General features: G+C 49.6%; 2 protein-coding genes across 6 annotated transcripts in view; one reads left to right on the top strand and one right to left on the bottom strand.

The window, feature by feature from the left end:
* Positions 1-4,101, top strand: part of PLCB3 (phospholipase C beta 3) — a 68,750-nt gene extending 64,649 nt beyond the window's left edge. For both annotated transcript variants that reach the window (XM_079957931.1, XM_079957930.1), the window contains exon 33: positions 2,572-4,101. In XM_079957931.1, coding sequence (XP_079814057.1) covers positions 2,572-2,736 — 165 coding nt within the window. In that variant the 3' untranslated portion in view covers positions 2,737-4,101. The remainder of the gene's footprint in view (positions 1-2,571) is intronic.
* LOC307205521 (sodium/calcium exchanger 1-like) overlaps positions 2,946-12,904 on the bottom strand; it is a 32,367-nt gene continuing 22,408 nt past the window's right edge. For all 4 annotated transcript variants that reach the window (XM_079957974.1, XM_079957973.1, XM_079957975.1 and 1 more), the window contains exons 6-7: positions 11,545-11,817; positions 2,946-7,484 (exon numbers count right to left, since the gene is read on the bottom strand). In XM_079957974.1, the coding sequence (XP_079814100.1) occupies positions 7,108-7,484; positions 11,545-11,817 (650 nt within the window). In that variant the 3' untranslated portion in view covers positions 2,946-7,107. The remainder of the gene's footprint in view (positions 7,485-11,544; positions 11,818-12,904) is intronic.

Genomic DNA, 12,904 nt, shown 5'->3' with positions numbered 1-12,904 from the left:
CTGAGGCGTATGTAACCCGAGGTACCACTGTATATATTTGGGCAGGGAAGGGGGTTATTGGGGGCAACTGGGGCCTGTGCGACTCCCTACGCCTCCTCCCTAGGCCATAATCCCCTCATCCATTGGCTCTGCTCAATAACCTCTACAAATGCTTTTGTCTGGGTCGAATGCTTACTTGAGCTGTGATAATGTCTCTTGCTTGCCTGGTTAGAGGAATCCTGGGAAGTGTAGTTTGTTCAGGGTGATGAGAATTGTTAGGAGGCTCACTCTTCCCCCTTCACGGTGCTACAATCTCTAGGATGGTTTAACAATCAATCCCTCTTCCCAGGGAACTCTGGGAAATGTAGTTCCCTGTGAAGGGAGTAGGTTGGAAGAAACTTTTCTCCTCCTCTCAGAATGGAGAACTTGGGAGTCATGCAACGAAGCTAAAAGATCCAGGACAGGCAAAAAAGAAGTCCTCCATACAGCACATATGTAACCTCTGGAATTCACTGTTCCAGAAGATGCAGCAACGGTCACCAGCTTGAAAGACTGGTTAGAAAAATTCATGGTGATGCTATCAGTGGCTACTAGCCATGATGACTATGTTCCCCCTCCCCTGTTGAGGGCGGTAATGTGCTCCTGAATATCTCCTGCTATGAATCGCAAGCAGGGAGAGTTGCTCTTGAACTCGGGTCCTCCTCTTGGGTTCCTGTAAGCATCTGGTTGGACACTCTGAGAAAAAGATGCTGGACTGGATGGGCCATTCGCCTGATCCTGCGCAGCTTTTTATTGCGTTGTTTTCTCAGGCAAACATGGGAGAAGACCTTTTCTTTTGCAAGAATGGCCGTAGGGGCAGGGAATGGGGAACCCAGGGGCCAAATACGCCCCTCCAAGCCTCTATTTCTGTCCCTTAGAAGTCTCCCCAGGCTTCACACCCTCCTTCAGGGCTTTTCCTGCCTGGAATGAGCTCTTGGCCTCTGATAATGCCTCTTGTTTGTGTGGATGGAGGATAGAGGGCAGCGTATGAATGTGTGTTTTTGTGTGGAGACGAACCTCCTGCTCAAAGGTGAAAATCTGTGTTAGTTGCTGTGCCTCCTTTTGCCTCTTGCCCCAGCCACCACTGCCCTGTGGCCTCTGGAAAACAAAAAAGGCAGGCTTAAGGCTGCTGCTTCCACCTTCTAGGGCTGGTTGCCAAGTCATAAAGCGGCTGCGTCTTCCCGTCACCTGGCAGCCACCCAGCCGGAGAGCACTTTCTGCGTTTGCCAGCGCCAAAGACCTCCCATTGTTGAGCCAATTTAAAGTGTTAACACACAGGCAGCCTGCGGGCTGAGGCCATCGAGGAAGCGCTTCCAAGTGGCCTTGCTTCCTACCCAAGCTGTAAAGCGTTTGCAATCTGCTGAACAGCGTGAAGAGCCTTCCCACTGACTCCAGCAGCTCTTGAGAGTGTGGATCCTTCTCTCTCTCTTTGGTTGTGTTTTAGGCTCCAAATCTTCTGTTTCTAGGGTTTTAATAATGGATGGTGTTACAGAGCGTTTAGGATTGGTTTCTGTTGTGTACGTAGTTGTGTTTGCTAACCGTTGCTTTTCTTCTATGAATTCGAGTTGTATGTTCGTTCTGGCTATAAGTTCTCGGGCCTCGGGAGCGTTCCCATTTTTGCATGTGTTCACAAGCAGAAATGGGCTGCCAGAGGAAGTTTAAAAATATCAGGAGCTGAGTCCTTTTAGCCAAGTCAACACTGATCAGCAGTGGCTGTCCAGGGTTTCAGGAACGACGTCTCTACCAGCCTTACCTGGAAATGCCAGGGATCAAATCTCAGGCTTTCTGCATGCAGGGCAGATGCTGTACCACTGAGCAATGCCCCTTTGCCAATAGGAACATAGGAAGCTGCCTTATATTGAGCCAAACCATTGGTCCATCTAGCTCTGTACTGTCTACACTGACTGGCAGCAGCTCTTTGGGGTTTTAGACAGGAAGTCTTTCCCAGCCCTACTTGGAGTTGGCAAGGGATTGCACCTGGGACCTTCTGCACACAGAGCAGATGTGCTAGCACCGAGCTTAGGGCCCTTCTCCATGCTGTAGGAGCTGCCCACCTGCCAAAGGGATGGCAGCCTAATTATCACCCCGTGTAGAGACCTGAGATGCAAATTTTCAGCAGCCTTCGTTCTCACTCTGTGTGTGTGTGTGTGTGTGTGTGTGTGTGAGAGAGAGAGAGAGAGAGAGAGAGAGAAGGGTGGCCCATCCCGTTTTGCCACCAGAGGCAAAATAGGAATTGCCGCCTCCTGTGCCTGCCCACCGTGCCCCACTTCCGCTACCACCACTGCACCCTGATTCTCACAAATCCCAGTGCGAACCTAGCGTGCTCTTTCAAGTCTTGCCATTCACTTGACTTCTGGGGACGGGGAAGGCGAGCAGCGGTGCCATGTGTGAGAAAGCCTCTCTGCCACTGATGGAAGCGGTGGAGCGGGCGGGCGTAGCACCACCCCTTGAGTTTTGTGAGACATTAGAAACAGCTCATAGCAGAGATCAGAGCATGTTCATTTCTCTCCCCTCCTGCTTCTCTCCTTTCTCCCTTTCCCCATCCCTCCCCAGTTGGCAGCCCAGTTGGAACGCGAGTGCGAGCTGGAGGGCCTCACCCTGCCTCAGGAGATCCGCCGTTACCTGCAGGAAGAGCTGGATGGCAGCGTCAGCAACGGGCACCCCCCTGGGTCTCCCCTCGGCCCCACCCCTCCCGAAGAAGACCTGACCGTCTTGTGAGACTTGGAGGAGGACACCCGGCAGTGGCCGCAGTGCTGATGTGCACATGCGCACACATGCGCGCGAGAGAGAAACGGGAGGCATCTTTGGGGCATCTCCCGCCATCCCAGGGCTTGTTAAAAAGTGTGTCGCGGGGCAGAGCCTATGAAAGAAAAACACACACTAAAGGCACTTGGCTTCCCCCACCCCCTTTCCTTAAAAAAAAAAAAAAAAAGAAGCAAAAAGAGCAAATGTTTTATTTTTTTAAACTAATTTTTTTTAATTCATTAACTAAGTGTAACTTGTCTTCTCCCAACCTCTCGGTCTGTGCTTTTTGAAACTGGGAAAAAGACTTGCGGGAGGAGGAGTGACTGGTGAGGGCTAAAGTATCAGGCAACCCTGGCACCACCAACATGCATTCATGCGCACCTCACACTTTGTGGGGGCGAGACGGGGAGGATGGCAGCTGATGGCGGCCTCTTTTGTGTTTTTTTTTTCCTTTTAATGCACTATCTAGGGAGGGTGGGATCTCCCATACTCCCTGCTCGCCAATACTTTTCTCCCCGCAAAGGCGAAGGAAGCAAAAAGGGCTATTTTAAATATAAGATCCTCCTCTTTAAAAAAATAAAAACGATGGAACACGTGAGGGAAAAACCTGTGGGAAAACACCTCCACTCTCCCCCAGAGGAGCGCGGCTGCCTGCATATGTAAAGCACATGACTTCCCCAAAGAATTCTGGGTACTGTTGATTGCTGAAGGTGCAGGGAACTATTCCTCTGTGAGAGGGCAAACTATAGCTCCCAGGATTCTTTGGTGGATGTTGTGCACTTTACCGTTTGGATACGTGGGACTGATCCACCAGGGCTTTTCTCCCCAAAGGAGAGCCAGGCCTCCATACACACTGTACATTTAGAGCATGACTCCCTCGCCTCCGGGAATCCTGGGAATGGTAGTTTACCCCTCTCTAAGCTCCAATTCCCGGCACCCTTAACAAACTATAGTTCCCAGGGTTCTCTTGGGGAAGTCGTGCAGTTTAGATCTTACGGTATGTACACAGCCTGTGTATGTTTCTCCCTCTCATCCTTCCCCCCTTTCTATGGGGTGAGGAGCTTGGGGGACAGGGAAGCGGTGGACAGATTTGGGAAGGCAATGCAACAAAAGGGCTAATTAAAAAAATCCTGGGAGGCAGGTCCTTCGCTGCTTTGGGAGATGGGTGCAAAGAGCAAAAGGGGAAGGGGGCCTTTTTTTCTGCCCATGTGAGGTTGTGGCAGGAAGACAACCTAGAGCCCCTCTCTTTTTATTTCTTATTTCCTTCCTGTGGATGTAATTTTCTTTCTTGCCTTAACTTTTTTTTTAACATATGTAATAAACGTGTAATTCAGTTGCCTTCTGTTTCTTCCTTGGCTCAGAGAAGGAATAGGGTGGTAGTGGAATAGATGGAATAGATAGCCCCCCCTGCCCCGCTCTTCTTTTTCCTTATTAAGCCAGCTTTGTGGCTTTATTACTATCGTAGGAACGCTTGGCCGACGTCTCATCCTTGTAAAAGTCCAGACTTTTCCCAGCTCACTTCCCTTCGCAGAGTTACCATTCCCAGAGTGATTTAACAAGCAGTCCCTCTCCACAGTGAATGCTGGCAATTGGAGCTCTGTGAGGGGAATAAGGGGTGTCCTAACAACTCTCAGCATCCTTGACAAACCACAGTTCCCAGAATTCTTTGGGGGAAGCCGTGACTGTTTAGAGTGGTATCATAGCCCTTTAAATGTATGGTGTGGGTGTGGCCAAAGGTGGAAAGCAGGCTGAGCCTTTTTAAGCCCCTCCCCTCAGGCCAACTTCTCTCACACTCCACCCCTTTGGGCCAGCTGTCTGCCTGAAGACAGGCCTTCAATTCTCTAGTTTCCATTCAGGTGTACTTCCTGGACTGGGCAAGTCCTGTGGAGTTGCTTAGGGGAAGGCGCCTGTGATGGCCTAGGCTTGTTTCCCAAACTTGGGTCTCCAGCTGTTTTTGGACTACAACTTTCATCATCTCTAGTTGGTCAGGGATGATGGGAATTGTAGTCCAAAAACAGCCGGATACCCAAGTTTGGGAATATCTTAGGCTATGTCCACATGACCGCTTGCTCCAGTTCTAGGGTGACCCCACCCCTCTGTTTGAAGCCAAGTACTCATGATGTTAAGCACAATTCACCTGTATCCTGTGGCTTCCTGAGAAATACTCCCGTTCCTCAAACTGGTTTATGTCCAGTTAGAAAACCATTAAGCTGAGGTGTGTAGCATTCAGGCAGCCTTTGCACGTATGCAGATGAGAACATTGGAGTTTGGTGCAGGGAAACAAACCAGACAATGGATGTGGGGCAAAGACATCCCCCACTCTCTCGTCGTACAGCTGAGTAAGAAAGTGACTTGAAACATAGCAGGGAGCAACCTTGCTGTGTTTCAAGCCATGTAGCCTTAGTATAATTTGCACTGCACCTGGAACACTTTGGGGGAGGGGAGAAAGTGACGGACATGCACCTGTCCAAAACACCTGGTCAGAAACCAAGCCACACCTCCTTGAGTCACAACAACAGGAGTGCCTTAAACATGACTTGCTTTCGGTATCCTGTAAATCCCACAGCAGAAAAGTGGGATAAGCAAAGTCCAGCTGGGTTAGTCCACTGTTTCCTCTGTGACCATCCTCTTGCCTGTTGGAACTCCATAAAGATTGTGAAGCCTGCCATCCTTTGGATAAGACCATTTTTCCGGCTTGCAGGGAACCTTAGGCCCAAGTTTGGGAAATGCTATTTTTTTTCTAAATAAGATGATAAACCTATATATATATATATATATATATTAAAAAATGCACAGCTTTCTTGAATAAGTTTTAAATAGTTTTTTGTTTTGTTTTTTAGAAAACACACGCACACACAACACAACACAAATCCAAGGTAGCGCAGGCAACAGGACGTAAGAGGAAGGGCACATTTTTTGTTTTTTTTGGGAAAACCAGACAGCAGGCACGAGCAACAGGCAGGCACTGGGGCAAAAGACGAACGGGCAAGCATGGACACCAGAGTGACTTACAGAGACACAAGATTGTATGGGTCGGGGTCACAGGGGCCACCATGCAAACTGAGGCATGGGATGTACCAATGTCGGGGGCCCCCCGCCCCAGAGAGGAGGGAAGCACCATGCGCAGCGGCCGTGGCGTCTGGACAGGAGGGGGGAGTGTCCACATTAAGGGACAAGGAAGGGGCAGACAATTGCATGGGTGCCGGAGGTTTGTGGGTTTTCTTCTTTTTAAATAAAAATAAAATAATTTCTGTGGGGGGCTTCCCCACCTTGTAAGTAAAATAAACTCAACTAAATAGAAATCTGAGTTCTGTACAGAAAAGGGGAGTCGAATACTAATATGGGGGGAGTTGTTAATTTGGGAAGGGGGAGTGCTGTGCCGTGGAAGAGGAAGGGGGGGGAAGCAGCTATCCTAGATCTAGCTATATTTCTGTTTTTTGCTGTTTTGAGATTTTTGTGCTGTTCTGGGGAGTTTGTAAAGAGTGCAGGTTTTCCGGAGGGTATCGACTGTGCTTGGAACAAGGTAAACTGGCTGATTAGGATCCTTCTTCCCTTCTCCTATCTATTCTCGCTTGCTTTTTCCACCTTTCTCTCCCTTCCTCTCTCTCTCTCCCTGCCCCCACCCTTCTTTGGATCATTTGGCCAGGAACAGGAGGAAGATAGCACAAACCTCGACTTGCATCTAAAATTCCAGTTTTGCTGACATCATTACGTTACCATCCACTGGGATGCAAAGAGTGCCCCCATCTCTGTCGCTGCAAGAAACTGGCCAGGCTTGCAAGGGGAAGGACAGTGTGTCCAACTAACTGGCCCTCCAATACTTGCAAGGATAAGAATAATTGGCAGGGCTGGTCAGTATCCCTCTCCCATCCCACTGTTTTCTGAGGCTACTAATTCACCCAGGTCAGTGTGGAAGGGGGTGGCCTATGCCCTGGCTCAGCTTCCCTTGAATCTGTTGCACCCCTAAGATGTGTCTAAAATCAGGGTTCTTAATAGCTTGGCATTTTCTCTCTCCAAACAGAGACGGGCAACTCTGCCATCAGTCCATCGCAGAAGCCTTGGCCAGAATTCGACCCTGTAACTTTGTCCCGTTTTTGTTACCACCTTAGTCATTACTAGACCGCGTGGCTGGCGTTGGCCAAAGTCTTCACTGAACCGTTGCGGAAGTGAAGGTGTTCTCATGTGCTTGAGAAAAAAGGGGTCTCCCAGCTTGGGGAGGGAGGGTTTGGCTTTTCCTTTCTCCCCTCCACCCCCAAGTCATCCAGGGATCAGTTTCCCAAGGTTTGGACAGGGGCCTCCCCCAGGCCAAACCCGAAAGCGAATCTCCCAGTCTGCGCTTGTCTCTCAGAAGCCCTGAATGTGGCAGTAGGCTTCCAGGGCAGCCAGGAGGATGTAGACCAGCCATAGGCTCAGGAAGAGGAGGGTCGCCAGGATTTTGGGGCTTCGGGGACCGCCCAGTTCTCCGCCGATGGGTGCACGGCGCCGGTACAGCAACACCGCAATGCTGAAGAAGGCGAAGATGGTGAAGAGGGTGACCGAGAAGGCCAGGTTGCCGGGCTTCACGTGAAAGGGCTGGCCTTTGCTGGCCCAGTACCCGGCTGCGATAGTCCAGGCCACCCCAATGCCCAGGAAGACGTTGACTGCGTTGCTGCCTGTCACATTCCCAATGGAGGCGTCGGCGTGCTGGTCTTGGATGGCGGCAACTTTGCTGGCAAAGGTATCTGCAGAGACAAAAGGGCAGAAGGCGGTTGCAAAACAGATACTCTCACACTGAGCTACGGCCATGCTTCCTTCCAACCACATTGAGGCTCACCCAGGGTATCGTCTAATCCAGGGTTTCCCAAACATGGGTCTCCAGCTGTTTTTGGACTACAACTCCCATCATCCCTAGCTAGCAGGACCAGTGGTCAGGGATGATGGGAATTGTAGCCCAAAAACAGCTGGAGACTCAAGTTTGGGAAACCCAGAGCTAGGCAAACCAATATTTCGACTTGGTAGAAGATAGTTTCCTATGTTCCTGCCATACGAGGACCCATTCAAGGCAGGCAAAAGTCCTAAAGGAAAGTGCAGATCAGGGCTGGTGAGTGGGGTGCGACCTGGGGCAACTGGAGGGCCAAACAGAGCTTGGAGGGCCACGTTTCGATACTAGGATTCTCCATTTCTCATCTAAGGGGTGAGTAAGTCTGTCGGAATTTTGGGAAGCTAAGGGCAGGGCGGACTTTTGTAACATGGCACCCTAGTGCCCCAAGCAAGGGCAAGATTTGGTGCCCCTCCCATATTATTGTAGGTTTTATCATTATCAACATCATCATTTTGCGCCCCCTCGGCTAACCGCCCACACTATCCTAAATCCGGCACTGCCACGGGTGCAGCACCCTACGCCTTCTCAGGACACTGTGAAATCAGAATAAATTGTTCGAGCAGGAGGCAAATCTCCCAAACGAATGTCTCCATTTTCCCCCTTGCTAAGCCTAAAAAAAAAAGTCTGCAAAATAAAATAAAGTAAAAATCTGTATTACACTGCTGTGCAATCGTACTTCCAATCCTCTCCAGAACCCTTCATTCTTTGCGACGTAATATATATTTGGGCATTTAAGCACTTTGCAGGGTTAGCTTCCCACTCTCCCTCTCTCAATATGAGATTTAGCCTTATCATCATTTCTCCACCAGCTCATCAAGACAGCAAGTTTTCTCCTTTCTAATCCTGTTCTCCAGACTGCCTGTTAAATACAGCCGCCTCTCTTCCCCGACAATCCTCTTGCCGTCGCCTCTGGCTTTGTCGGCCACATGTTCTGAGACGTGAGAGTCTCCTGCTCTTTCATCCCGAGCCATTAATATGAACCCAAGGCTCGCCCCCGCTCTGCTCACCCTAAATAGCAAGAGCAGGCTTAGGATTTGTTAGAGCCCCTGGTGTGTGTGCATGTCAGAAATCCAGTGATGGGAAGTGGAGGGCCAAAAGTTCCCCATCAGCCCTAACGGCCTTCATTTGGGACAACTGATTGAGGTTCCTAGCTGCCAATATTAACAAATTAAAGCAATGGGGTAGCTCACAAGACTCCTAATCTCAGAGCCATGGGTTCAAGCCCCACATTTGGCAAAAGATTCCTGCACTGCAGTGGGTTGGACTGGATAATCCTCAAGGTCCCTTCCAGCTCTATGATTCTATGACTTAAAGGTAAAGGGTAAAGGGGCCCCTGACCATTAGGTCCAGTCGTGACCGACTCTGGGGTTGCGGTGCTCATCTCGCTTTATTGGCCGAGGGAGCTGGCGTACAGCTTCCAGGTCATATGGTCAGCATGACTAAGCCGCTTCTGGAGAACCAGAGCAACGCATGGAAACGCCGTTTACCTTCCCGCCAGAGCAGTACCTATTTATCTACTTGCACTTTGACGTGCTTTCGAACTGCTAGGTTGGCAGGAGCAGGGACCGAGCAACGGGAGCTCACCCCGTCGCGGGGATTCGAACCGCCGACTTTCTGATCGGCAAGTCCTAGGCTCTGTGGTTTAAGCCACAGCGCCACCCGTGTCCCTTATTCTATGACTTAAGGTAAAGGTAAAGGTACCCCTGCCCGTACGGGCCAGTCTTGACAAACTCTGGGGTTGTGCGCCCATCTCACTTAAGAGGCCAGGGGCCAGCGCTGTCCGGAGACACTTCCGGGTCACGTGGCCAGCGTGACATCGCTGCTCTGGCGAGCCAGAGCCGCACACGGAAACGCCGTTTACCTTCCCGCTAGTAAGCGGTCCCTATTTATCTACTTGCACCCGGGGGTGCTTTCGAACTGCTAGGTTGGCAGGCGCTGGGACCGAGCAGCGGGAGCGCACCCCGCCACGGGGATTCGAACCGCTGACCTTTCGATCGGCAAGCCCTAGGCACTGAGGCTTTTACCCACAGCGCCACCCGCGTCCCTATTCTATGACTTACCTCCCAATAATTTACTCCTATCAATAGGGAACCTATGTAAAGACTCTATAATGGGCTCTTGGATATCCCATAAGGGAAAAGGGCAGATTTTGTTTACAACAGAGGGGAAGCACTTTGCAAAAGCAGCTCCTCTGGGGGCAAATTAAAATAAGGTTTGTGGGTTCCCTACCTCTGCAGTAGAAAAGGTGGGCTGGATCTGGAGATCTGGAGAAAGAGCTCTGATCTGTCTGCAAGACTGCAGAGCTAAAAACAGTGATTTTCTTCCTTGAGGCATAAGTGCCTTTTCCCTCTCCCCTCTATGCCCTTTTATTCTGGGTTGATGGAATTATATGGGTTTCTACTACCTAATAAACTAGAAGAGAAAATAAAATACTTAACTTTGGGCAGGGACAGAGAGGGTGAAGGTGGTAACACCCACTTTTGCCTCTGGCTCCACCCACCACTGGTATGTGGCCCTCAGAAGGCTGCCCAAAGGGGAATGCGGCCCTCGGGCTGGCAAACGGTACCCCACTATGATTTATAGGATTGCTCCAGTTTATGATTAAAGCATATTCGTGCCCTACAGTGCAATCCTATACGTGTCTATCTTGATGTATGTCTTGCTGAGTTCAATGGGGCTTATTCCCAGGTAACTAAGAGAGGCTCACAGTCTGTTTGTGTGTGTGTGATTTATTGTAGAATTAGGCAAATTAAGGCTATCGATGGCTATTAGCTGTTGACAGTTAAAAATGCAAAGTCTATGTAAAGAGGGAGTTTGCCTCTAAATCCCAGGTGCTGTGAGACAAACCATCCTGGAAAGTCATTGCCTTGTCACACTCTGCTTATGCTGTTAAGTGTATGGATGGCGAATAGACCTCCCTGCTTCTTTGATTGCAGTCAGGAAAGCGGAAAAGTCTATCCACCACCAAAAGGCTTCTTTAATACATTTTTTTTATTAAAAAAAAAATTTTTTTTGAAAATCAATAAAAAAAATTGTTAAAGGAGAGACTGGATGGCAGATAAACTGCTTTCTTGACTGGGATCTCTTTTAGCTGATTTTAATGTTGTATTTTTAAAATGATTGAAGTCTTTTGTCTGCCCTGCCCTGGACTTGTTAGAGATATAAGTTGTGTGTGTGTTTGTAGAGACCTTTGGTCTAACCCAAGACAACAAAGGATAATAATAATAATAATAATAATAATAATAATAATAATATCCCTGTTGCCTTAGGATAGGCCAAAGGTCTCTTCAAGCACCAAATCAATCTTTTATTTCATTTTATTTAGTCAATTTATATCCTGCCCCTCCTCCTGAATGAGCCCATGGTAGCAGCAATTATCGCTACTGTTACTATAATGATTATAATAATTACTGTTACTATAATTTGGTCCTATGCCAAAGGCCAAGACTGTGTGTTCAAGTATTTCCTCAGCACATGACAGAAGCTGCACAATGAGGGATTTACCTCTGGGGAGGGAATGCCACAGTTTGGGGGCTACCACAGAGAAAGCCCTTCTCTGGGACCTTCCCCTACTTTCCTCCTCGAACATCTGAGGGCAAGGGAGCTCCCAAGAAGGCCCCTCTGCCGATTTCTCCCCAGGGGTGGTCTGTGGGGAGTGAGCCAACCTTTCAGATACTCAAATTACATTAAGCAATGTACATTAAGCTTGTTTTGCTGATAACTGGCCTGGCTAGTGTGCCTTTACAGCAGTTTTTAAGAGGCAAAGCTTTTCAGAAGCAAGAAACCTGGATTCCTCCCAGCTGATCGGGGCCAAGAGAATCCATAAAATACAATTTGCCCTGTGGCGGTTCCACCCTTCCCCTCACTGAGGTCACTCCTGACCCTGATATGATCTGCCCCGCTTGCCGCCCCTCACTGACCAGGCACGGAGGTGCCCAGGGCCACGAACACCACGGCTGTGACAGAGTCTTTGAGGCCGATGGTGCAGCCAAAGTGGGCGGCCAGGTCTCCGGTGAGGGCGGTGAGCACTCCGATGAGGCAGATGGAGACAAAGAAGCAGGCCCAGCCGCACCAGTATTCGGTTGGTGGCACAAAGGCAAACAGAACTTTCCAGAAAACCGTCAGGAAGTGCATGATGTAGTCGAAGCAAGAGGGGAGGCGCTCCTCGCCAGAGTCGTCGTCCTCGTCATCACCTGGAGGGAGGGAGCACAGAGAGGCACCTTAAATTAATAAGGACACCATCAGTCAACCTTAGCCAGCCCCCCACAGCTCCTAGTCTTTCTTCTAGTGTTATGTACTGAGTTGAATAGGATCCAAACTGCAGCAGTCTGATTGGTCCTAGAACAATAGGATCCAAAAGGCAGCAGTCTGATTGGTCCTAGAACAATAGGATTCAGAATGCAGCAGTCTGATTGGTCCTAGAACAATGCAGCAGTATGATTGGTTGGCAGGAACCACCCAATCATGCTCCAGATAGAAGTGAATCCACAACCTGATTGGCTTACAGTAGAATTCCGGAATTAGCCAATCATGTGCAGCCCATTGTGTAAATAATGTATATAAAGCAGATACTTTGAGGGGACTTGCATTCATTCCTCCTCACCACTATGAGCTGAATAAAGAGCATGAAATCACTTTGCGACTCTGAGTATATTTCATCCAGCCTCTCTTTTGCTTACCTCATGTGAGCGTAGGGAGCAGGGAGGCAATTAAGTAAATTCCAATGGGGCAACAAAATCTCTTATGGTGGTGGGGAGAGCAGGCCCAGCAACAGTGGCTAGCCAAGTTAGACAATTGCCGAGGGCCCCAGGGGCCAGGTGTGGGGGCCCTTGGGGGCCTGACCCAGCTGCACTGCCATTTACCATCTTCCCTACCAGGCCCATGGATGCTTTTCAGTGGCAAGTGGCTGTGCCGCTTTCACGTGAGAGCCAAGCTCTGATCCCATCCCCAGTGGCTCGCTGCCATTTTAAGTTACCCAAAGGTCCCATCAAGCCCATACATTTAAAGTTCATGGCTTCTCCCAAAGAATCCCAGGAACTGTAGCTTGTTAAGCTTCCTGAGAATTGTTAAAGTTAAAGGTAAAGGGACCCCTGACCATTAGGTCGAGCCGTGGCTGACTCTGGGGTTGCGGCACTCATCTCGCTTTACTGGCCGAGGGAGCTGGTGTACAGCTTCCGGGTCATGTGACCAGCACGACTAAGCCGCTTCTGGCCAACCAGAGCAGCGCACGGAAACGCCATTTACCTTCCTGCCAGAGCGGTACCTATTTATCTACTTGCA

Source organism: Podarcis cretensis (assembly GCF_951804945.1).
Source record: "Podarcis cretensis genome assembly, chromosome: 16".
Lineage (NCBI taxonomy): Eukaryota > Metazoa > Chordata > Lepidosauria > Squamata > Lacertidae > Podarcis > Podarcis cretensis.
Note: the sequence above shows the minus strand (reverse complement) of the source record. Positions and strands in the feature narration are given on the sequence as shown.